Raw genomic sequence first — 25,963 nt, forward strand, 5'->3', positions numbered from 1 at the left:
CCGTGCCCCATGATATTCGGAGAACCCTGAGTTTGTGCCGATGGACGGTGACCACTCATATCCAGCCCTTGATAAGCTCTCTTATATTCCCCCTGAGAACAATGGGTTTGTCTCTACAAGGCTGAGGTATTGAGATGCCCCTCTATGACACTGAAGGCTCCAGGACAAATGTCAAGGAACTTTCAATCTTCCAAGAACAGGAGCTGAGGAATCTTCTCTTAACAAGTTAAAACCCCAGCAGTCAGCGTTAGGATTTAGCAGCAGAGGACCTGGGTTTGTCAGAGCTAAGGAATGCTGCAGCAGGGATCACACCATGCAGCAGATCTCACATAGAGGTTTACTGGGGGGTGGGGGGGGGGTCCAGAGGCTGCCTCCGAGCCAGGGTGAAGGGAAAAAAGAAGCCCAGAGGTGAAAGCACTGGCTTCTTATAAAGGGTACAGTGCATCTGCATAGGGCAACTGTGGAAATGGGTCACATTTTGGCTGAGGCTGACGACCCTGGCCACTGTTGCTGGGTTACTAGAGGTGGGGCAGAGGGGACTGTTTTCCAACAGTCTGGGTGTGGAAATCTCATTTCTCTTCACAACGATGCTCTTACACACTACCATTCGTTCATCTCACAAATATTTATTGACAGAGCAAAGAACAAGGCAGACGGCGATCTCTGCCCTCGAATAGTGTATAGTCTAGGTGGAAGCAGACAATATACGGGCTGAATAAGTAAAATGTGTAGCATGTTGGATAATGATTAAGTTCTAAGAATTTCAAATAAAGAGGAAAACAGCAGATGAAACAGTGGATAGGAATCATGAATATAGTTTAAAGAACGTGACATTAGGTTAGAAGCTCAAGGAAATGAAAGAAGGAGGGTAATAGGTTGGCCCTGTTGCTTTGGACCTATAGCAAGAAAGCAAATTACAGTGGGAGTCCACAACAAAGCAAAACCACTCCCCTTGTGACTAAGGATCAAAAGAGTGAGAAAGGGGTGGAGTCTCACAATGCGATTTGAGGGCGTGTCCAAGTAAGCTGGTTTACTCTTAGATGACTCCACCCACTACCTCCCAAGAGCACCTCCCAAGGGGCTCTGTGGGACTCTAAGGATCACTCTGGAGATTTGCCAGAGGAGTGTTCCAGAAGGAGGAGCAAAGACCCTGAGGCGAGAGCCCTGGTGGCCTGTGTAAGGAACATCAAGAGGCCAGAGTGGGAGTGGGGGTGGGGTGGGGAGCATGAATAAGGAGGAGCTGATGTCAGAGATATAAACTAGAAGCTGGTGAGAAGAATCCCGTGACCCCAACTTAGGATGGTGACTGGATGGAGGAGCTCGCCTGTCTCAGGAGCATCCTCTCATGACCTGACACTGACAAGATACCTCTGGCTGCTGTGTTCAAAGCACCCAGCAAGGCAGGAATGGTGAGACCAGTGAGGAGGATACTGTGACAGCCAAGAACTTGTAGAACTGAAAATGAAGTAGAGGAGGTATCTATCTAGCCTCCGCCTAGGTTAGAAGGCCGACTCAGTCGCCATGTGCTAGGGGAAAATATTGAATTATGCCTTTTTGCCAGCATTATGCTGCCTGAAAGAGCGGCCAACGGGACGTTGCTTTTGGACCTGAACAAGTTCTGCTTTGATGATGATGGCGAAGCTCCGAACAACCAATTCAACTTTACCACGCCATCTGGAGTGGGAAGCAGCGGCAGATTTTCACAGCATCCAGCTGGCTCCGGGAGAATTGTGGTCAGTTTATGGTCATTGTATCATTAAAAGGACACCGGGGGAAGCTGGCCTAACACGCATGGTGCTTTTGCTACCCTGCAGAGAGAAATTTGCCAGGCAGCCTCCTCTCGCCAGGAGCCGCGGTAACAGAGAGACTTAATAGTGGCTGTGTGTTCCTGGGAGCCCTTTATGTCACCCAGGTGTCAGCACCGTCCAGTCCATTGCGGCAGAGCTGAGCTGGGGCAGAGCTGAGCTGGGGTGCTCAGGACTTCGCGCCTTGTTTGCATTCGGTTTAGTGAGCCTTTGTAGCCGCGGCCACGCCCTCTGCACGCAAGCCCCTCTGTTTTTGAAGTGCCTACTCCTCAAATGAGGCACAAGGGAGAGAAAGCGGGGCCTGGGCCATCTTGATGGATTCTGTATCACAGGACCACCAGAGACCCTACACAGAGTCAAACAAGGAGCAGGTGGAAAGTATGCACAGGGGCAGAGGCAGATAGGATGGACAGCATGGAGGGCGGGGTTCAGTTTGTGAGAGACCTGCTCACACCGGGCTCTGCCACAGGATGTGGGGAAAAGAGCAAGGCCTTGAGGGGTGTTTGTGGCCGACCTTGGGGGTGAGAGAGAGCTGCCCACCTCTCTCCTCAGCCTGTATCCTTTCTTACCTCCCATCTCAAGCCGTCTTCCATCCCCTAGAGAGTAATGGTATCATAAAAAACTAATTTCTATTTTGGGAAAGTTCATATTTTTCTTAGGTTCTTAATACATATCCACCGTTTTAAAATGTAGGGCGCACTGAGGGGCATCACCATGTCAACAGTTTGATGCCTTTTGTCTCTTTTCTATGTGGCTTTGTGTATCTCTCTATATTTGTACATATGTTAAATAATGAAACTATTCCTGTATAAAAGGTTCAGTATTGAGCTTTTCTTCCAGTGACCTGAAAGGATGAACCTTGTTTGTTGGGCAGAAGTGCTAGGTATATGGACATCCTTGGAGACATGTTTCTCTGCTGCTAAATCCTGCGTGAGTCCTCCAGTGTTGTCACAGTATGGGCTCGCAGCTCCTCAGGTGCTCTGGCAAATGCTTTCCCAGAGGATGCTGGCAGTTTACACGGCCACTGACTGTATGGAAACAGAACTGTCAGTTCAATAATGGGGCTGTTTATGCCATGTAATCTATTGTGTGTCTTGACCTAGTTGATTGGTGATCTAGATTATGAAAATCCAAGCAACCTCGCAGCTGGCAATCGGTACAGTGTGATAGTGCAGGTGCAAGACGCTGCCCCTCCGCACTATAAAGGCAAGTTTCCTTTATTTTTCCACTTACTGCATATGGCATCCCCATGGGCACCAATATTAAACTGCACTTAGAGCTTCTAGGTTTGGGGCACAGAGTCTCCCTGTTTCACCAATTGGTCCCCCCATAGCTACTTCCTCCACGTTACAGTACTCTAGTGCTCTAAGGGCCTCTCTACCTCCAATCTTGTTTCCCATGTGGCTTCACCATTTCTGTCAGTGATCTAGAAATGCAAAGCCAGTGTACCACTGGCTTTGTAACCGTGAACCTGTCAAGTTCACGGTTAAACTCTCCTTGGGTTTGGCACACAGCACTTCTATAATCTGGCACACAAATCTTCTCTAACTCAGTGGCTGCCCCTCCCCACTCCCTCCAACTTCCCTTTTCTTCAGCTGTACCACATCACTGGCAGCTGTCCTGAGGGAGTCAAGGAGCAGAGGTGTTTTTGTACATGGCAAGAAGTCTTCCTCCCATTCCACACTCCTCTCCTGTCTCTGCTATCCTAGTTCCACTCAGTCTCTCTCTCCATACCTCATTGTCCACCATTAGACACTCTCCCCCACCCCACCCCATCCCCCATCCCACACTCTCCGCCACCCCACCCCATCCCCCATCTCATAACATACCCATCCCACACTCTCCCCCATTCCAACCATCCCCCATTCCATACCACCCACCATTCCATACCATCCCCCATCTCATACTCTCCCCCACCCCATACTGCCCCTGTCTTCATACTTGTGTCCTCCACACTTGCCCCTCTCAATCATTGTCAGGGTCATCTCAGACTTTCTCCTCCAGGTTCCATAGAGGCTTGTATTTGTGTCAGAGAGCCTACAAAACTCAGCGTCTTGAAGCCAGGTTTCCATCTGTATCCCAGAGCCCACGCACATCAGAAGGTTCTTTCAAAGTGCTCACTGAACAAATGAGTACAGGTTGTGATTTGGATTTGTTTCTATTTCCATTTTTAGAAAGCATCTACATTTCTATCCTAACAAGCCCAGAAAATGAATTTCCTCTCATCTTTGAGAGACCATCCTACGTGTTTGATGTGCTAGAGAGAAGACCAGGTAGGTAGGGATGAAGTCCCATATCGTAGACTCTTGCCTGGCTTTACAGGACTTGGGCTCTGCAAAGGCATGGCCTCTCCCTCTCCCTCTCCCTCTCCCTCTTTCTCTTCTTCTCCCTCTCCCCCTCCCTCCCGCCCTCCCCCTCCTCCCTTCCCTTCCCTCTCCCCCTCCCTAACCCCCTCCCCACCCCCCTCTCCCTCCCTCTCCCCTCTCTATCTCTCCTTCCCCCATCTCTTCCCCCTCTCCCTCTTCCTCTCCCCCTCCCCCTCCCCACCCCCTCCCCATTCCTATCCCCATCCCCTCCACATCCCCATCCCATCCCCCTCTCTCCCTGCCCCTCCCTCTCTCCCTCCCCTTCCCCCTTCTCCTCCCCCCCTCCCTTTCTCCACTCCTGTCCCCTTTCTTCCTTCCAGCCCACTCTTGAGTTGCTCTTGCCACTGCAGGGACCTCCAGGTGAAACATGGATTTTAAAAATTGATTAAACTGCATTTCTCTGAATGCCTTGATTGCTTCCTTTCTGTCTGCTTGATTCTGTTCATCCCACAATCCTCAGTGAAGTTTTTCTTGATCTCTCCTTTAACCAGCTTACTGGTTCACCAGTTGGAATTTCCAACTAGGGAAAAGATTTACCACTTCTCTAGTTTCTTTATTTAAAAGCAAAGTAAGACCACGTCCTCCTCCTTCTTTAGTTCACTGGCAGTCACTGACTTTAGAATGAAACTTTGATTTTCATGGGCTATTGTCCCATCAAGAAAAAATTCTCATGACTGACATAGTGACACGAGCCTGTAGTCCCAGCACTTGGGAGGTGAAGGCAAGAGGAACAGGAGTTCAGGGCCACCTGTTCTCACAGCAAGTTCAAAGTTAGCGTGGACGGCGTGAGGCCCTGCGAGAAAACACACACACACACACACACACACACACACACAGGCAGGATGGGGAGACTGATAGATAAATAATAGATAAATGATAGATAGACAGACAGGAGATAGACAGATAGGTAGATAGATAGATAGATAGATAGATAGATAGATAGATAGATAGATAGATAGGTAGGTAGCTAGATAGATAGATGATAGATTGGTGATAGATAGACAGATAATAGAAAACAAAACACACGAGAGAGGGGGAAGGGGAGGGGGAAGAGACAGACAGACAGAGACAGAAACAAGACCAGAGAAAATCCTTGCTCCCAGCTTCAGTTTCTCTTCATCTTCCCTGACTTGAAGATAATAAGTGTTAGCTTTCTATGTTATCTAGCATATTCTGTCAAATATAACAGATCCTCCCCAGCCGTGTGCCTTGAGATCACGGGTATTTCTTCTATAATGAAAGGCAGAGCCAATCTAAAGCAGAGCCTCCTCCAATTATTCCTGTTCATTTTATTCTCCTTGTGACAGTCTCTATTTTCTGACATGATGTTTCAAAACAAAACACAAAAAGATGGTCTGGGGAACACATTTAGCTCCTTACACTTTGCCCAGTGTATTCTACGTATTGAACAGGATTGAGCACTTAATAAAGCCATTGATCTTGCTACTGTGACTTTGGCCTTCTTCTACAGGTCACACACTTGATGCTAGCCTGTAGTAGTGAATAACAGGGTCTCTCTCCCACAAGAATGCAATTTATGATAAGGAACTTCTACAAAACAAGAATTTCAGGAGCCGTAAAATAAGCAGAATTAACAGAATTTAAACATCTATACTCGGTATTCATCAAGTGCTATGTCCCTTTTTAAAAAAAGATTTATTTATTTTTATTAAATGTATATGAATGCTTTGCCCACAGGTATGTTAGTGCATTGTATGAAAGACTGGTCCTAGGAGAGGCCAGAAGAGGGAATCAGATCTCCCCACACTGGAGTTACAGATTGTTGCAAGCTACCACATCGGTGCTGATGATTAATCTGGGTCCTCTGAAAGAGCATCGGGTGTTCTTAGCCACTGAGCCACCTCTCCAGCCCCAGTATCATTATAGAAAATTTGAAAAGTGCAAAAGACTTTTAGACAGCAGTACTGCTGAAAGTTGGGAGTGGGAACAGCATGCCCATTCGTACCATTCGAACTTACTATATACAACTATATAAAATGCACAGACCTGAGACAACTAGGAAGCGTCCAAAGGTCTGTCAACGGCCGTGAGGATGCCTCCCCCCAGGGCAGTACTAATGGTCATACTCTATTCCTGCAGCTGGAACCCAGGTCGGGCAGGTGCGAGCGACAGATGCGGACTTTCCCCAGAGTCCAGTGGTGTATTCCATATCCAGAGGAGGGGCCAGCCCTCAGTACCCAAACATATTTTGGATTAATCGCAAGACAGGAGAACTCCAACTAATAACGAAAGCAGACCACGAAACCACTCCTGTCTACATGCTCGAGGTCGAGGCCACCAACGGCGAGGACAGGAGCTCAGTCACTGTGAGTGGGGCTGTTGGGTCACCCAGCTGGTTGACTCGGGGGTCTCCTTCACACCCTCAGCATGCGGCAGAGGCAGAAAGGGTAGATGAAGAGAAGGGTGAGAAGCATCCCCAGGACATAAAGATCCGCAACCATTTGAGGCCCCCATCTGTGAGCAATGGAGAGACGTGCTAAGGCCGATAGCAAGGCACTGAAGCCCCAAAGCCGCTTTGCGGAACCAAGTTACTCCTAGGGCACTTTAAATCTTGCTTTTCTTCTATGGGCTGGTGGCGAGCGGCAAACAGCCAGAGCAGTTGGTTTTGTAGTTCTTAATCTCTTCCTGAAGCAGCTTGGCCTGTTTCTGCCCCACCCCGTGCACACCTGATGGAGTAGATATTACAATGATCCTGTGATTCAACCTTGTACCATGATGATAAAATCACATAGTGGCTATGGCTGAAGTAAAGAGAAGCACGCTTTGGCTCCTGGCTCTGAAGAGTCAAGCCCATCTGTTTGAGCCTTTGGCGAAGGTGGCATGCGCTGTTTAATAGTGCTCACATTTCAAGAGTCAGGAAGCAAGGAGAGAGCAGGACTAGGTCTCCCAATCCCTTTGAGAATATCCTCTTAATGACCCATGGGCCTCCCACAAGCCTGTACCTCCCATGATCACGGCACTCCACAGCAGTACCAGACTGGGTAAGAGCCTTCCGCACATCCCTCCCACCACAGATGTCTGTGGAGACATTGCTTCTCAGAGGTCCATGTTGAGGCCCTTGTCGAGTGCAGATTCTCAGCGCACAAGTGTGTGGAGCTCACATGGCACGCCAGGCATGCTTCCAAGGGGTGCTGGTACCTCACACAAGCATCATCCCATGAGTCCCTGGTGGGTCTGTGGGGTGATTGTTAGGATGATCAAAGGGCCATGTAATGCCCATAAAGATCCACTCCTGAAGAGAAAAGGTATGAGGGAAGCAACTTGGCTGGCAGCCCTGTGTGGGAAGGACAGCAATGGGCTTGCAATGAGGAGAATGGATTCATTGTTTAGTCATGCTCCCAGTTTTCTGAGAGGGTATGAACAAGGTTTATCTCCGTGGCTCTAGTTCTGTGGAAAGTCACGTGACTAGCCAGTGCCAGGTAGTTCAGTTCCTCTGGCGGCCTGCTTTGAGTTAAAGGGATGGTGTCCTCAGAGATTCATGAGGCCCAACATTCCTGCCCAGGGAAAGCTGGAGACGATTGCTGTTTGTTAGAATGTCCCCCCCACACACACACTTTTTTAAAGAAATGAATGGACTCCACTCTGGATGCTAACTAGAGTGAATAGTTCAATTTATTCCCAGTATTAGAAATAGCTGAAATCCCTACATTTCAAAAGTACAATGAATATGACTAGAAATTCATAAGCCTTTAAATAGTGTGATGAGCCAAAATGATTGCATAAGTCCCTTGTAGGACTGAGAATATGGGGTCCTCTGCTGGTTAAGTTCCCCAGGCCCGAGACCCAGCAATGAAATCTACATGCCTGCTGTGGCATGCCGACTGGGAACTCAGTGCAGGTCCATCAGCCCAGGCTGCAGGTGAGACCGTGGCAAAAGCAGGAGGCCAGGCTGCATGGCACAGTCAGCTGAAGAACTTAACAGGAACTGCCTGGGCCCCATCCTCAGGGACTCCAAGTGGGCCCAAGAAAATGGATCCAGAGCTGAGAACCATTGTGATGTACATCGAAGTTAGAGACTGATTGCGTGCATGCTCCTTGCGTGTGTGGGCGCGCATGCACGCACACATGCACACACACAGAGAGAGAGAGAGAGAGAGAGAGAGAGAGAGCTGTACATGCATACACACAGCAGAGAAGCTAATAGCAAAGATTCGGAGCAAGACAAAACCACATTAAAATCTTAGCTCAGCCTCTCACTATTTGAATGGTTTTATGTCAATTACTTGCTGTCTCTGAATTCCCTTTTTTCTCATCTGTAGATGGGAGCTATCATGTTCTCTCTCACACACAAGGTTAAATCAGTGAATTCATGCAAATTATGTATCCCACACAGTAAGCACTCCGTGCATTTTAGCTCTTAAGGCTGGGGCTGGTGAAATGGCTCAGCAAATAAAGGCGATTGCTGTCAAGCCTGAAAACTTGAGTTTGATCCCTGGGATCCACATGGTGATAGGAAAGGACTTCCAACCACAAGCTGGCTTCTGCCCCTCCCCTCGCCATACACGCACCGACTAACAGGTAATAATATTCTAAACCACCTTCCTGCTGTTCTAGGTTACTGTGAACATCATTGGAGAAAATGACGAAAAGCCAATGTGTACTCCAAATTTTTACTTCATGGCCATCCCAGTGGATCTAAAAGTTGGGACAAACATTCAGAATTTCAAGCTGACGTGCACTGACCTCGATTCTAGCCCTAGATCTTTTCGATACTCCATTGGCGCAGGTAGTGTACTCAGTGTCAACAATTCTGGGCCATTCGGGTAGGAACAAGGCAGTGTGTGGGTCTTTGCTCATACACTGCGGTGGGCACAGTGTTGGGGAGGGCTAATTTTACACGAAGAATCCAAGGGTCCCTGTGCTTCCCGGTGCTGTCAGCTGTGCTGTCTCATTTGGTTTGTCCGAATAGTCCCACAGCCCCATGTGGGTTTTGCAAAGACTCACTCCACATGGCTATTGCAAAGCCCCAGGAAGAATGAATCCTTTTAATGGAATATTCTCCCCCAAATTCCCAGAGTATAATGAATATAATATATATTTTTTATTTCCTCTCTTCAACTACCTCTTTTCCTGAAAAAAAAAAGTGTGTGGGGGAAGGGACTCCCAGGCCTCTCTCGGGATAAGAATAGATTAAATAGATTAAACGCATTCTGAAACCTGTCTTCAGCAACACTCCTCTGCTCCATTCATTTCCTCTCTTTAAAAATATGCCATTGTGGGAAGGAGGGGGGAAAGAGCACCCCTCAATGGAAATGAGACCAAAATAGCTCATCTAATGAAGTGCCGGGGCCAGAGATTTAAACCCAAATAAGCAGAACAATTCCACATGAAAGATTGAAAATCTCTGCCGCCCGCTGAGCCTGGCAGAGCAGTGGGAAACCTCTGAGCCAGTGTGCCACAAAACCCAGGGGCAGACGGTGCCTGGAGACCACCACTGCAGAGGATGGGCTAATCCTCACTCAGTGGCCTGAGGACTTTACCGGGCATTTCTCTGCTAAGGAAGTAAAAATTGCATCATCTGCTCCATTTTCTAGTTTTTTAGTCAGTGATGAGTCTAGAGACACTGGCATGAGCAAGAGTCATGCTTGGGCTGGCCTTCTTCCCGGCCTAGGCACCATCAAGTTGTGGGCCCCATCAGAGCTGTGTGTGTGTGTGTGTGTGTGTGTGTGTGTGTGTGTGTGTGTATAGGAGGCAGATGGGGTAAATTCACAAGAACCTGGGCCTGAAGTCCTTGAGTTATCAGGACGTGCCTTCCTTTAGAGGATTTCAGGACCCGTGACACCAAGATGGCCAGACAGGCTCCACAAAAGGTATAAGGCAAACTCGGTCCATGGTTAGGGGTATGGCTCACTCTGTGGTCTTGCTGCCCACACACCAGGACAACTAACTCTCTCCTTGGTAGCCCTAAGACAGGGGCACTGTGGTTCCTTATCCAGTGCATCCTCACTTGCAGGATATCATAGACCCAGCCCTGTTACATAATAAATAAATAAATAAATAAATAAATAAATAAATAAATAAATAAAGTGTAGGCAATTGAGGGAATAACAACAAATGCAGTTTTCTCTGAATCTTTATTTTCTCCTCTATTTCTTTAACCAACATTCATGGGTCAAATCTCCTTTAGGCAACATCAACAATCATTTCGCCCTCTCTCCCAACACTGGCTCCAACATCACACGCCTACTGCTGGCAGCCCGCTTCGACTATAGTAGCCTTGATACAGTCTGGGACTACAAGCTGCTTGTCTATGTTACTGATGACAACTTGCTGTCTGGCAGAACAAAAGCCCAGGCTCTTGTTGAAACAGGGACAGTGACTCTGAGTGTTAAAGTCATTCCTCACCCAGCCACGACCGTCACAACTCCCAGGGTAAGGATCTGGGACCTGTAATCTCCCGCCATAAGACCTTTGGATGTAGAGGCAGACCAAAAAAAAATTTTTTTTTCTTGGAAGCACCATTGAGTAGCAGATGGAAATCTGTGTAAGAACTTGGACACATAGAACCACTGACCTCTCACAGAAAGAAAAGTGTGAGCTGTGTAGTGGTGGTGCACGCCTTTAATCTTAACCCTCGGGAGGCAGAGGCAGGTGGATCTCTGTGAATTCACAGACAGCCTGCCTGGGTTTCAGAGCAAGTTTCAGGATAGCTAAGAACACCTAAAAAGGAAATAAAGGGACGGGGTGGGGAGAAAAAGCCAAAGAGGAAGAAGAATGTTTCTATGTGAGGTGTGTGTTAGAGCAAAGATTGACCACTGTGGTAGACTGCACCACTGTGGGAAAGATCCTGAGGTAAGGAACTTAAATTCGAAAACGTTGTTTTTGCTCATAGTTTTTAAAATTTCAGATCACAGGCTATGGGTCTGTAGTGAGGGTGGTCATCAGGACAGAGAGGGTGAGGGAGGGCACCAGGGCAGAGAGGGTGAGGGAGGTCATCAGGACAGAGAGGGTGAGGGAGGTCATCAGGACAGAGAGGGTGTACTTTCTTCCTCCTCCCTTCTCTCCTCCTCCTCCTTCTCTTCCCCATCTTCCCCTATGAATGAGGCCATCATCTGTTCTCAGAGTCTGGCCAACAGCTGGTAATGTTTCCCCCACCTTTTGAAGTCAATAGACCCCAGCAGCAGACTGGTGATAGCACTCATCTTTAATTCCAGCAGGCAGAAGCAGGACTTCGAGGCCAGCCTGGTCTACAGAGTTTCAGAACAGCCAGGGCTTCACAGAGAAAAATCAGTTTCAAAACACCACACACACACACACACACACACACACACACACACTGAACAATTAGAAAGCAAAAGAAAAAAGAAAAGAAAAATAGACCCCAGTGAGTAGAGACTCGAGAGGGAACCTTTGGCATGGCAGGGAACAGTCTGCCAGGAAGATTTACTCTGGTTCATAATTTTAGCAGGTTCAAGACCATGGTTCCTTTGCCATGTCCACTTGGGCAAAACAAGATAGCAGCAGGAGTGTGTGGTGGGGAGACCCCTCACCTCATGATTACAAGTACCCGAGAGCTGGAAGGGGCCAGAAAGCAGGTATAGCCTTCGCAGGTGCACTCCCAGCAAGGGTACCTATAGCTAGGCCCCACCCCCTAAAATTTTCAGGACCTCATAACAGAGTGCTACCAGCTTGGGGAGCAAGCAGTGCCGCACTCAAGCTGGGAGTAGGGCTTCATTTTTAATGTATTCAATTGAAGGCTTCTTTATGTTTTGTGTATATATGTGTCACATACATGTAGATGCCCATGGAGGCCAGAAAAAGGCACTGGGTTTCATGGAACTGGAGTCACAGAAGTTTGTGAGTCACCTGATGTGGACAATAGGTGCTCTTAACTGCTTAACCATCTCTCCAGCTTCTCCTTTTGAGATTTTTATGGCATTTATTTATTTATTTATTTATTTATTCATTTGTTGTATGTGTGTGCACTAGTATGTGTGTGTGTGTGTATACATGTGTATATGTTTGCACATATATGTGTGTGTACATGTGTGTGTGCACATACATGTGCAAGTGTACATATGTGTGTGTTTGTGTACACCCCACATGTGTGGAAGGAAGAGGACAAATTATAGTAGCCAGTGCTCTTCGCGTACCAGGTGGGCTCTAGGAATCAAGCCTAAGCCATTGTGCTTGGCAGCAAGTTCCTACACTGAGCCTGGGGGAGTTCCTTCTCAAACCACAACAAACACTGAGAACCCTTACTAAGGGGAGAGCTGCCAGGCTCTCCTGAGGAAGAAATTGCCAAGTCTCTTAGGTTTACAGCACAACTGACCTTGACATTTCCAATTCCGAAATCTCCATGACTGGCTGGTTATCTGTCTCCCACTCCAGGAAGCAGATTCCGAACTTAAAGTCTCACTGTGATCACAGCCCACTCATCTGGCAGTGGCAGCTGGATCGAGTGAACACTGAAAAGCTTACAAGGTATATAAAAAAAATAAAACAGCTTTCATGGCTCCTGCCTTCCCAGTGAGAGACAGTGTCTAAATTAGTCCCTGGATTATGCTGTGTTGCAATGGAGAAATAGCTCGTGGACCTTGTAGATGTGAGAAAGGGAAAGAGAGACAGACAGTGCACTTAAGTCAGGAGCTGATACGCAGTTCCCCAGTTTTTCTGGGTTCTGGTCTAATGGACTGAAAATAAAGAGGCCACGGCTGGAAGTGGGAACTATGGGCTCACAGAGGTTGGATCTGCAGGACAGGAGGGGTAGTGTCCTAGACACTTCACACACTGCAATGCTGAATGTCAAAGATGCTTCCACCTCTCTCACTCTCCCCTTCTCTGCCCTCCAAGCCCAGGATTATCTACCAGATCCGCAGGGAAAACATGTACTCCCCGTCTGCGTGGTACGTGCCGTTCATCATCACTCTGGGCTCCATAGTTCTTGTCGGTCTTCTGGGGTCCCTGATGGCGCTGCTGGCCAAAGCAGTCTACCGACACTGCTCCTCGGTGACCAGGAAGGACAAGAAACCTCTGTGAGTTCCGGTGGACTGGGACTTTCTTTGTTTTTCCTTGTTTGTTTGCTTTTTGTTTCGTTTGTTTTGTTTTGTGCAGGGCAGGGTACCCAGCTTGAAGGGGAGAATAGGAGATGAAGTGAAAGAATTCTAACTGCCCTTGGGGTACCCACTTTGTCACCTGTGGGGCCAGGACCACAGCCTTTGGCTTTCTCTAGTAGCTTACCCCAGCGCTGATGGAATCTAGTAAGTGGGCTTCCAGCAACCTGGCCCTGGACACTCGCTCCTGAAAAGTTCCCCCCCCCCAATACCCCCTAACATTCTGCCCCCCCCAGAAGAGCAGTAGAATATAATGGCTCTTCTCTGCAGAGTATTTATAGGAAGGGATGGGAGTAAAGGAAGCCAAACCAACCACTGACAATGCAACAGATTAGAGAATTCAACTTTGAGTGCCAGTGACCCAGTTAGGCCTGTATGCCATTAGAACATTCTCTTACATGTGACTCTCCCGCCATCTTGGAAATGCACAGTAATTGCAAGACAGGTTTCTCTCCTCCCTACTCTTCATTTGCTCAGACATGTAATTCTTAAGACTTCACAGACTTCTCCTGGGGCCAGATTTATTCTCAGTAACTCCTACAGCCAGAGCACAATGGCTGTGAGCCAGCATTTTTGGAGTTGGTCAAGTTCCAGGTTCAAATCTAAGCTGCCTCATTTTCTGGGCACCTGAGTTTGAGCACATGAAATTCTCTAAGTATCAGTTTCCTCCTCTGTAAAACTAGCCGAGCAAATGAAGGGAGAATACTGGGTAGCATTCCTGACACCAAGCTGATGCTGCCAATGCACAGCAATGGTTTTGAAGTTGCTGCAGTTTTAACTTCATAGACAAGACCCAGTGAACTCATGATTCTAGACCCCAAATTTAACCATATACCCAAATGTCCTGCAGTTGAATGCCCTGACATTCAGCACCTCTAAATGGCAAAAAAGAAATTAATAATATTCAAATGCCTCTTAAGAGTATTTGAAGATTAACTATAACTACCAAGTAATTTTACATGTCTAGATGTAAGACGGTTTAAAAGACATTAGCTTAAGGCTGTACATTGCATCCCACTGTATTTATTGGTTTGCACTATTGGAAACCTTGACTTTGAGTAAGAAATCCTTGAGCATCTACTGGAATTTAGAAAGACATTTTTGTTTGCATTCTGTTTACAAATGACTTTGAGAAAGACAGGGAAAAAAACCCTACCTTGTTTCTAAAAGGGTGATATTTAAGCATGTAAGGATGATAATGTCACATTAGAATTTGAGTAGGCATTCTTAAAAGATGTATAGTGGCCCAATAGATATTGCAACTTACATGCATATCATTATAACTATGTGGTAAATGTGCACCTCAAACCTGGTTGTTCCTATTCACATTCTAAATACAGATTTCATCATGGATGAATTCAAAAGAGAAAATAGCTAAAAATTCAGACTCAGATTTGTACCTTCAGAAAGTTAGTTGTAATATGTGGTAATCAGCACTTGTCAAATAGTGAAGAATGAAATTAGAATTTTTGAACCCAAGGCTTTTATAAGAAGAGCATTAAGACCCAGTCCAGTTCTTTCTTGTTATAGTAAACTGACGTTGTCAGGCCTCTAGCCTCCCTGCTGTGAGACAACTTCTCTGCTCTGATGGCTACTGGGGGGCGGGCGGGGGGCTGGGAATGGGCAAAGAAGAATGGGCTGGTGATCTCACTGGACTGGTTTTACCTTCACCAAAGTCACTGTATTCCCTGGAGTTGTAAGAAGCAATAGTTTCAAATTCCTAGATCCTCTGTAGTTCCAGGGTATCAACTGCCAAACTGCTTGGTTTAGAACAGGTAGTAGGCAGAACTTTTTGATCTCCATCCCTGGCCCATTTTCAAGCTAGTCCCCAAAGTCCAAGAAAGCAGTTTCCTGGAGGCCCTACGCTATCACATGTGCATATCTATGTGGAATACTGTCCAGGAAACTAATGCTTATCCTTTCCCTCGTAGGACCAAGAAAGGAGGTATGTACAGTGCATGTTCTCATGGTTGGTTTGCTGTCTTTTGCTTGCTCTGTTATACTATGCTAAAAGGCTCAAATGTGGGTTCACTCAGGGAGTATCCATGTCTTTAATGGGGAAGCAGAGAGCATCTATTGTTAGGGCAAGGAAGGGCACGGTGTAAGATGTAGTATGAAGGGTTAAAGATGCAGGGTGCAGGGTGCAGGGTGCAGGGTGCAGGGTGCAGGGTGCCTTTGGCTTTCTTGGTCCACTCACTTGTGCCTTGCCTACTTTTCGCCCATGTTCCTCTTTAGCCGGCTCAGTTTAATCGTCTAGGTCTATCTCCCATGGAACCTAGTTCAACCTCGGTAGGGACATGTGTCCTCATAGCCAGCATTTCCTGACTGCTGCCCACGGAGGGGGTGGCTGGCCCCAAGGACAGTGAATGCTCTGTCTTGAACAAGTGCCTCTTCTGAAAGAACACTGATGCTCTCTTCTCAGATTTTAATGGATTTGATCATTGTTCACATAGTTCATTAGGTCAGACTAGTTAATTGGTAAATTGAGCAAGATCTACTGAGAGCCCCAGGCCCAAGGAGATATCTATCCTAACACAGACGAAGAGTTATCACCTCAAGGCTACTCCAAGCTATGGGGAGAGACAGGACATAGAATGCATAATTCTATAATTTAAAAAAGAAGTCTGATAAGTCAGTGACTGTATCCATAGGGGTATGTTGATATGCACAAAGTATATGAATACAGGGTTCAATTTTTGATTATAGTAGTTATTGATTACATGGTGAGAGCATATCTTAATAACAGAAATGTCATAGACTGCCTAGATTGCTAGCTTTTTAAAAAATAGATTTATTCATTTCATTTTGTGTGAGGGTTGGCCTGCATGTGTATATATGCATGTATGCATGCTTGGTGCCCTCAAAAGTCAGAAGAGGGCATTGGAGCCCTTGGAGTAGAGTAATGGTGATTGTGAGTCACCGTGTGGGTACTGAGAATCGAACTTGGGTCATTTGCAAGAGCAACAATTGCCCTTTACCGCTGAGCCATCTCTCCAGCCCCAATCTCAGTTTCTTTTAATCAGGATATAGGGAATGGATGTCAAAAATCCCTTGTTACAAACATACAGACTTTTTTTCCCCTATCTCTAAATCCATTTGGACTTAACTTCCTAAGACCAGTATTAATAATCTAGAAAAGGTTTTTAAATTTTAGTCATGTGCTGTCCATAAACATGTATGTTCTAAGAAAAACTGAAAGCTGTCAAGTAACAAGTCTGCAGACAAAAATAAACAAACAAAACAACAACAACAACAACAACAACAACAACAACAACATTAAAACAAAAACAAAAAGTTTATATGTCTATAAGACTGAAGTCAAAGCCTGTTCAGGGAAATCCCACTGTGGGTGGAATGTTAAGGTCAGTTTAACATCCGAGAAGCTTCAGTGCTGGCCTGTTCTTTTCCCTGCAGACTCGAAGAGTATGAAGAGAGAGGCCATGGTGGTAAGTGTGGTCAGCCACAGGAAGTTTGCCTTGGTGCTGGGTAGTGTCACCCTGTCTCTGCCTACATGAGAAGAGAAACCACGCCCATATTTATGCATTCTGGGAGGTTCACAAATTTGCCCACTGACATATCTTGCTGCATAGCAAGATCCTGATAGGATTCCTTCCCTCCCTGAACATGTCTGCTGACACATTTGCTCTGGATTTCATAAATATTGAGTTGTGGTGTTTATTATCCACACCAGCTCTCCAAAAAGGTGCTTTGGGGAAACAGATCTTAAGGACCAGAACAGGTCCTACAGTATTCCACAGGTGTTGTGGGAAACATTAAAAAAGATCCCACCAACTCTCCTGCTCTGCCAGGCACTGCTCCTGCTCTGGTACTGAAGTTAGTTGTAGGGCCACAACACTATGCCCCTGGGGTTGGGGGAGGGGTCCTGTTCAGCCAGCGTGTTCCCACAGCCTGAGCTATTCTCTCCCAGCTAGCTCCCACAGCATCCCAGTTGTGTTCCCTCTCCCCCATAAACCCCAGTAATCAGCGGACCCACATTCCAGTAACCAAGTAAATCAAAACTCTTAAAGCTGAATTAACCAATCAGATTTATGTATAAAACATATTACAATTTATAAGATGTTAGAGCCAATTGATAATGATAAAAGTTTTATCCCAATATTTCTGACCTTATAAAAACATAACTATTTGTGGCTAGTACATGGCATGTGGGTCCACATCCGAAGCTATCTCAGTTCTTCTTCCTTCTCCTCCTGCAACCTGTCTGTCTCTCCAACTCCTAGCTCTGCCCCCCTTTTCCTGTCCAATCACAGGCCTTCCACTGTCCTAATGTGATTGGAAAGGAAAAAATCCTGCAACATACAGGATTAATTTTTCTCAACTCTTCCAAAACCTTGCAAATAAGTGACAGAGAAAGTGCACAGCTTGGGTCTGGTCTTGGCTCTACCTGCCTCTTAGCCACACGATCCTGTGGACCCCAAAGCCTTTGGAAGCTTTAGATTCCTCGCCATGAAAAGGGATAAATGACAGCCACTCCACGACAACAGCTGGGGAAATCTCATGAAAACTGCCAGACGTCTCACTATGCTCAGCACACAGGCTGGCTAGAGTCGCACCTTCACTGTCTTACTTTTCTAATGCTGTGATAAAACATTAAAGCAACTTAAGTGATTTATTTGAGGCTCACAGTTCCAAATGATTTGAGTCCATGACTGTCATTGCAGGAAGCATGGCAGTAGGCAGGCAGGCAGGCATGGCACTGGGGCAGCAGCGCCATCTTATTAGTAAGTGAGAGTTAGATCTTGAGACACAACCACAGGGGAGAGAGGGGTAGGGATGGGGGAGTTAGGGAGGATGGGAATGGATTTTTGAAACCTGAAAGCCCACACCCAGTGACACATCTCGTTCAACAAGGCCACACCTCCTAATCCTTCCTAAACAGTTCTACCAATCGAGGACCAAGAAATCAAACATATGAGCCTATGGGGGCCATTTTCATTCAAACCAGCACTCTTGTCTTACTCTCTTTTGCTTTCTCTTACTGGGCCTGATAGACTCATTGGGAAGAGATAAAACTTGATAACTTCCCTTATCTCTTCTCTGCTTCCCCCATAATAAACCTTGTTATGATCTAAGACACATACTTTTGGTAAGTAGGCATCATGGGGAGGGGGTGACAGTCAGTGCAGCTAAAGGGAGATCTTTGCTTTACACTCAATATCTTATTGCTTCTACTTTCAGGTTAGTCTATTAATAGGAGGAAGAAACAGCCTTGGGACGCCAAGGTCTTACTATCTAAAAGAAGCATCCTAGGTTACTAGGGTAATGCCACTCATAGATGGCCTTAAAACTATGCCACATTGATAGATAAATAAATAAATAAATGGATGAGTGAATAAACAAACAAACCCTCATGACATAAAACGTGGGGCTTCTTAGATGGTCTAGTAGTTGAAACACATGAGATTCATACTTCTCTACAGCATCCAAGAGCTATGAGGAAGTGGATAGATGGTACCTATAAGGAAAAGCCACATTGAAAAGGCCTCTCCTCCCTAAATAGTTTCTTGCTAGCATGCTGAAGACCTTTGTTTTTGCCACTTTGGGGGTGGGTATCATATGGTGAAAGGCTGTCCATGGACTGGGGACAGGTACCTTAGACAGAGCTCAGATCTGAGGGATGGCACACAATACCGATCGTGAAGGGTGGGGCTTAGGATCTGATGGCTTTTGTGATGGTAAGCGGTAGGGCAAGGTAGGTAGCTGCAGGGCAGAGTGCCTGGCTGGGATGCCAAGGCCCAGGGTAAGTGCTCCTGTGGGTCTACTTCCAACTCTGCCTGTCAGCGATGCCCTGAAGAGATGTGGCTCTTAGTCCAAGGCACTTGGCATTTTAACTCTGGCTTTTACACAACTTAGGTAGTATTTTTCTCAGAACTCTTTCTTAACTCACAGGTCTGGGTTAATTGCTCACCAACTGTGTCCCATGGCATCCGACACTTCTCCTATCGTAGCTGTGTGTCTTTATTGCAGCCCCTGTTGGTTAGTGGCAAGTTATGTAGACAAGTCCCTAACACATGGCCCAGTGGCTGTTGAATAAATCAATATCTCAAAGCTTGCTTTGAGCAAGGTAAGTCAGGCATGGTGGTCTGTAATTCCAGAACTTGGGAGGTAGAGTCAGGAAAGGCAGACTTGGCTACATTTTAAGTTCAAGACTAGTCTGGGCTTAGCCTTGTTTTTAAAAAGGAAGGAAGGAAGGAAGGAAGGAAGGAAGGAAGGAAGGAAGGAAGGAAGGAAGAAAAGAAAAGAAAAAAAGAAAAGAAAAGAAAAGAAAAAAGAAAAGAAAAGAAGCCTTGTGTGAGGGACTCAGCCTGTGAGGATGGGTAACCTTGGCTGGGGAGAATTTTGGAATTGTGCTTGAAGCAGCCTTTTTGTCTTAGGAATCTATCCAGATGAATTCTGTCTTTGATGGAGAAGCCGTAGATCCAGGTAACCAAAAGACAATTTCACCTAAGGGGATTGCTCCGTGTGCTCTGGGATAGAAGAGTCGGGAAGTGTGTCTAGTATCCTTTTAAGCACTGCTCAGCGCCTTGGCCACTCATCCATAAGATGAGGTTGACTGGTTTAGGCTAAACACGCTGAGTTGCGCAGAAATGGAGCTGAGACAGACTTGTGGGCGTGGCTCGCCTGCCCGCCCCGCCCCTCGAGCCTCAGCGCCTCCCACCTGCAGGCTCGCTCTCTAGGGTGTGATTTCCTTCCCCAACTGCCTATTTACAAACTATAGTATAGGAAACCAGTAAATTCAAGAAGTCACATTCCTTTCCATGCTCACTGATCCTCTCTCACCTACCCGGTCCTTCCTGCACGTGTCTGGTGTCTGGTGCCATCTTATTAGTAGCAGAAGTGGCAAGTGTGGCTGCCCGACCCCGAGACCAGGGCCAAGAATTTGGTTGACATGATGAACATAAGGTAAAGCTGGCCTCCAGAGCTCTCATTGGCCCCCTGAAATCAGCTCCAAATTTAGCTCCTTTACACACATCCCTCGGCTTACAAAGGCTCAATTATAGACGTGAATAAAGGGAAGGAAACCAAATTCCAAGTGTGCTGGCTCTCTGCCACCCTCGCATGCAAACGGCTCCAGCCCTTGGAAGGAGGATGGCTCCTCTCCAGCGAGAAGCTGCTGCTGTTGGAATTAAATTTCCCTCTATTATTAGGTACTTGTTACCATAATGTGCCCACATTAGCATAAGTGCTGGTGGGATCCTGAGCCGAGAGAGACCACTTGTGCTGCTTTGCAGTGGCGGGAGCCCGGCTCGCCTCAAACCCAAGCTTACAAAAAGAAAGCCAGGGAGGACTTCTGCAGTCCTTGTGTGCCTGAGAGAAGAAAGGGGGAAGAAATGAGCCAACTGGCCTAATGTGAACAAACACATCAATTAGTGTCTGCTGGCTCCCACACAATAAAAATGGCAGCCCCCCCCCCCATCCCCAGATCAGTTTGTCTACACTCTCTGCCAGCCCGATGGATTCAAAGGCTCCTGCACTTACTTAATGAATTCCTTTTTTAAATGGAGGATACAGGATCTTTTAAAACAAAAATAAATCAGACCCTAATGGGTAACCCCACTAGAAATTGAACCTAATTTATTGGATGGTCACAAGGAACTTGAAATTGGCATCCCTCCCCCCCCCCTCCAGATTCTTGCTGAACCTGCAAACCTTCCTATCTAGAGAACCACCGAGTGACTGGGCCACACAGTTTGGGGGGGAAGCAGGCATGGAAAGACTGTCTGGGCTCCTCACAAACTGCTTTCTGTTTCAGGGGTCATATCTCCTAGCCTTCCTTATTACTCCCCAGTCATCAGAACAGAACAGGGGAGAAGTGGGTACAAACGGAATTGTTTAATATTTTGTTTTCTATGATTGCTTTATCATCTGCCCTCTAGTGACCGGGGAAATATATGAATTCAACTCAAAAACTGGTGCCAGAAAGTGGAAAGGCCCGTTAACCCAACTGCTGAATTGGCCGGAGCCCAGTACCCAGCACAGAGGCACAGCTGGAGAAGTACCAGGCTCTAAACACACAGGGAAATAACAGGTGTGTATCTGCCAGCCCCCTCATGAAGGGCTGGGGCAAGCCTGTGTGTGTGAGGGAGGTGGGGGAGCATCTCCTTAAATCCCATGGGGACAGTATCAGTGTTTGGCACAGGGGCAAAGATGTGGGCTAAAAGGTTATTCGGGCAACCAGAGTCCCAAGTAGGGATCTGAAAAAACATTTAAAAATAGTTCTGAGGCGGGGTTTGGTAGCGTAATGGTCCTTTGCTGAAATGACACAGGAACTTTTTCTCTCTAGGCTTACAGCTACCTGGGTTCATCATCAGAGAATGTCTACACTTGAATGCCAAGCTACTCCCCCCTCCCTTCGCTCTTCACAGTGGCAGTCAGGAAGTCCTTTCAGCTCAGCCCCCCCAACTCGTTTCCGCTAATACGTCTGTCCTTGTGTTCACTTATAAATACAGTTCAAGGGCTAGAGAGATGGCTCAGTGGTTAAGAGATCTGACTGCTCTTCCAGAGGTTTTGAATTCAATTCCCAGCAACCACATGGTGCCTCGAGACCACCATCTGTAATAGGATCCAATGCCCTCTTCTGGTGTGTCTGAAGACAGTGACAGTGTACTCATTATACATAAAATAAATAAATAAATAAACCTTTAAAAATAAATAAATAAATAAATAACGACAGCCCAACATTATACACCTTTGCAAATGACCATGCATCATTTTTGAAAGACACAGACTATACAACGTGAACCATTCATTTGGGAAGAAGGAATATAATGTTATTATTTTATTTTACTTTATTTTATTTGGTGGTATCCAAAGCATGTGGATCTGAGGTGTTTACCCTGTTAGTATGCAGGCATCTTCCAGAGACAACCACTATTCTCTTCATCGTTATAGATTAGCTTTGCCTTTTAAAAACCCTTAAAAGTGGGAGGCTATCATGCTGAGCTCAGAAGGAATCCAGTTCTCCTCCATCTTTGTGGGAGGAGGCAGGGCCATGGCTGACCACTGCCTCAGAGCTCTAAGGTGCTGGCTCCAGCATCAGAGACTGAGAGGTCCAGTCTCTGCTTCCTTGCTGACTCTGGGGATTGCCAGTCCTTTTCGTCTTAGCTATTCGAATGAAGACGACTCGTGGAATGAGGTACATTTCTTCAAAGCTGAAATAAATAATACCAATCTGAAATAATACAGCCCTGCTGCTCCTCCCTACTTCCTGCCATCAGGTCTAAGTGTGTGCACATAGGGAAGCTCTGCCCAGCGGCAGACCTCAAACTTCCCGTTGGCCTGATGGGACTGAACAGGCGCTTCTCAGCAGAGGCCTAGAAGCTGCACGGGCCTCAGTTGCTCTCGTTGCCTTGATCCCCAGCTGCAGAGGCCTTAGTGCAATAATTACCAGCAAGTGTCAGTGAGAATGCACCCGTTCAGCAAGCCATTTCTCCACCGTGGAGGCCCCACAGCAGAATCCCCACAGAAGACGAAGACCTCAGGGAGCATGGTAGCACGTTTTCTCTTTACGCCTGAGCCGGCGCAGCCTCTCAGGAAAAGCAGACGTTTGTAAAACTGACCTAGCCGGAGACATGATTTATTAATAACACTGGGCTGCCAGGGAACTCCCTTGAATGGGTATAAATCGTCCAAAAGAAAGCTAAGCCATTTCCTTGTGGGGTTAAAGCGGGTGAAGTGGTTGATTGCCCATTTCAGAGGGTTTTTTTTGTTTGTTTGTTTGTTTGTTTTAAGTCTATGGATCCCTGACTCAGACACCTTCTTCAGAAATTCTCAGCGTCCATGCAAGGAAAATGAAGTTCTATGACAGCATGCAGGCCACTGGGGCCTCACAGCAGCTTACCAGACCATTAAGGCTGTAAAGAGTTGGATGTAGGGAGCTCTCTGTTCTCTGTGACGGCAGGAGACCAGGCTTTGGGAGAGCCCGGGTTTGTGTGAAGAAGAAAGCTGATTGTTCTCAGCTGAGACCAGGGGAGCCCAAGGAATGGGCAGGACAGCTGGAGGCCACAGAGGAGAGAGCACAGCTCTCCACACTTCCTTCTGTGTATTTGGCCTTGAAGTTTGATGTCCATGGCTGAGAATCCATAGAGCTAGCTGCTTGTCCTTCGTCTGCTGTGACAGACTGCGGGCTGCAGATGGATTGTCCCGTCTCAATTTTTAAAAATTTATTTCCTTGAGTTTCTATCTGAAAAGAAATTGACCAAAGCACGGAATCTCTTTTGTGGAGGAATAGGTAACTCAGAATTGTGCATTCTTATAGGTGTGTATGTATTTGTGTGTGTGTGTGTGTGTGTGTGTGTGTGTGTGTGTTTACTTACTGAGGAGCCTTTGTCAAAAAGTACTGGAGATGCCTAAGTGGAGGACCAGCCTCAGGTGATGTACCCACATTCCCATGAGCCTCAGGTGATGTACCCACATCCCCATGAGCCTCAGGTGATGTACCCACATTCCCATGAGCCTCAGGTGTTATACCCACATTCCCATGAGGCTCTTCTGTAGAACGCTGATAAATCCTGTGGCCAATGGGCTTTTAAATCTGGACCCCATGAAAAAGTCAAGAGGGGAAGGAAGGGAGACACAGATCATGCAGACTTTCCTGTGTCACCTGTATCAGGACCCACTGTGGCACTTGCCCTATGGTAATAACCAGCTCAGAAGATGACCAGCTCAGCTCACAGAGGAGACCAGGGGTCTCGGTGCTGTGGTGAGCACCTGTGTTCTAATCTTCCCTAGCCCTCTCCTATCCCAGTCCTCCCTCCCCTCAAACTGCCCCCTCTGCTCTCCTTTCTTACCACATGGGTGCGTCTAGAGAACTGAATGAGGGCTAGAGGAAAGTAGACACAGACCAGAGCAGTATCTGAAAGTAAGACCTCGAACCTGAAGGTGGCGTTGAAGGTCGGAAGAAATCCAAGCTGAGGATTGATTCATTTGGAACCTATATCGAAGCACCGAAACTACCGTTCCATACATTTTTTCAGGCTGTATTTGTGTTATACAACCTGGAGTGACCGACACAGTCTGTAGCGAGCACTCAGCAAACGTTTGAAGGACTGGGCTGAATCAAGTAGAGTTGAGGTGCGTTCTACTCTAAATGGTAGCCACGGCTTTTCTAATCTAGATCTGATACACAGACCCAGAATCAGCTGACCGCTACCAAGTGTCTACAAAGTATGAGGACAGCATTCTGTAAGGACTTAGCACACACAGCAGTGAACCAGTGTCCTTTGTGTTTATGTTCTAGTGAGGGGATGAGAGTCATGTAAGTAAATAAAATGTATTTATGGGATGTACATAAAAATAGATCTGGCCCACAACCTTCCCAGTAAAGTACCTTGTTTACCCACAGTTCTCAGCCCAGGAAGCTGCCTGCTGAGAATCAGTGGGCACAAGACCACTGTTGCCACAACAGTCTAGGCTGCTAAATGTAACAATGGGCCACAAATAAGCAGGCCCTGGTTCTAACATAGCACCAATCAGAGAAAGGCAAAGACACACCAATCCCACCCACAGCTTCTCCAGAGTAGCAGCCTCGAACCAGAGCACACCTGAGGAACCCCCTCCATTACAGCTTGGTTGGCCCCTTTAACAGCCTTTGCCTTTCCCTTGAGACTTAATCTCTAATTCTACTGAGAGAAGGAAACATTTGATATAAATATGATGTAAAATCTACACATCCTATAGATGATATAGTAATGGTAGTAAATACCCTTGAGAAGAAAGGCGGGTGTTCTAGTGGACCAGGAGCATAACTCTAAAGAGAGGCTCAGGGAAGGCCCACAGAGTGAAGGGGGAATCTGTCAGTGGAGGTATGAGGAGGACCATTCAGATATCTGAGAAGAACCTTCCAGACAGAGAGCTTCAGACATGGGCAAGGTGTGGGTGCACACAGACACGGGCTTGTCTGTCTGTGTGGGGTGTTGGGGACATGCTGTCATGGTACGCAAGAGGTGCGCATCCTGGGGGGGTTGTGGATTACTGTCATGGCTTTAGCTTTTTCTCCAAATGCTATGGGGAGCCCTTGCAGCCTCTGAGGGGCTGAAGCACCCTCCAATTGCTGATGTGAGACCAGATATAACGAGAACGAGGACCCACGTGGAAGGAGAAGACCGACAAGCGGTTATTGGGTTAATCCAGCCGGAAGACAGTGGTGGCCTGGGCCAGGCAGCAGAGATGGTGATAATGGGAATCTTGCAGCTGGTTTTGAGGTCTCAGGTAAGAAGTGAGTGCTGGGTTCTCCCAGGCCCTGTGCCTGTATCAGGTAAAAGGTCCTTTGTGGAGTCTCCCCAAGCTACTTTAGATTACACAACTACTTCCCCTGAGGGCAACACCTGGTATCTAGCCCACTGTAGCTGTTGCTCTCAGAGATGTATTGGCAGAGCAGAGGGCCCCCTCTGTGTTTCTGCAACACTGAATTTCCTGCCAAGATTCTAAGCAATGTTACCAAGAAGCAGAGACAAGCTTGGACAGGGCTTCTTAGTCAGAATTCTTCCCCTGACTCCAAGAAAGGCTAAGGGCGCTTGCTCAACCCAAATAAGCAATATGTTGGATCAGCTCATTGCAGAAAAGTACAGTTCTGCCTGCCTGCTTCCCACTGGGGTCCTGAGCTGCAAGGAGACACGCTCACTTTTGCACGTGACTCCACATCAGTCCTTCGGAAGCTAGCACTCAGGGCTTGAAATGGTGCATCTGTCTGTTTCCA

General features: G+C 46.9%; 1 protein-coding gene across 1 annotated transcript in view; it reads left to right on the top strand.

Moving 5' to 3' along the window:
• Positions 1-21,292, top strand: part of Cdhr3 (cadherin related family member 3) — a 59,577-nt gene extending 38,285 nt beyond the window's left edge. Inside the window, exons 9-19 of the mRNA XM_052184740.1 lie at positions 1,562-1,733; positions 2,909-3,011; positions 3,980-4,078; positions 6,272-6,498; positions 8,747-8,918; positions 10,320-10,564; positions 12,986-13,167; positions 15,177-15,190; positions 16,660-16,691; positions 19,641-19,689; positions 21,144-21,292. Of these exons, the coding sequence (XP_052040700.1) occupies positions 1,562-1,733; positions 2,909-3,011; positions 3,980-4,078; positions 6,272-6,498; positions 8,747-8,918; positions 10,320-10,564; positions 12,986-13,167; positions 15,177-15,190; positions 16,660-16,691; positions 19,641-19,689; positions 21,144-21,292 (1,444 nt within the window). The remainder of the gene's footprint in view (positions 1-1,561; positions 1,734-2,908; positions 3,012-3,979; positions 4,079-6,271; positions 6,499-8,746; positions 8,919-10,319; positions 10,565-12,985; positions 13,168-15,176; positions 15,191-16,659; positions 16,692-19,640; positions 19,690-21,143) is intronic.
• Positions 21,293-25,963: the final 4,671 nt, after the last annotated feature.

The sequence above is a fragment of the Apodemus sylvaticus genome, chromosome 6 (genome assembly GCF_947179515.1).
Source record: "Apodemus sylvaticus chromosome 6, mApoSyl1.1, whole genome shotgun sequence".
NCBI classification, from domain to species: domain Eukaryota; kingdom Metazoa; phylum Chordata; class Mammalia; order Rodentia; family Muridae; genus Apodemus; species Apodemus sylvaticus.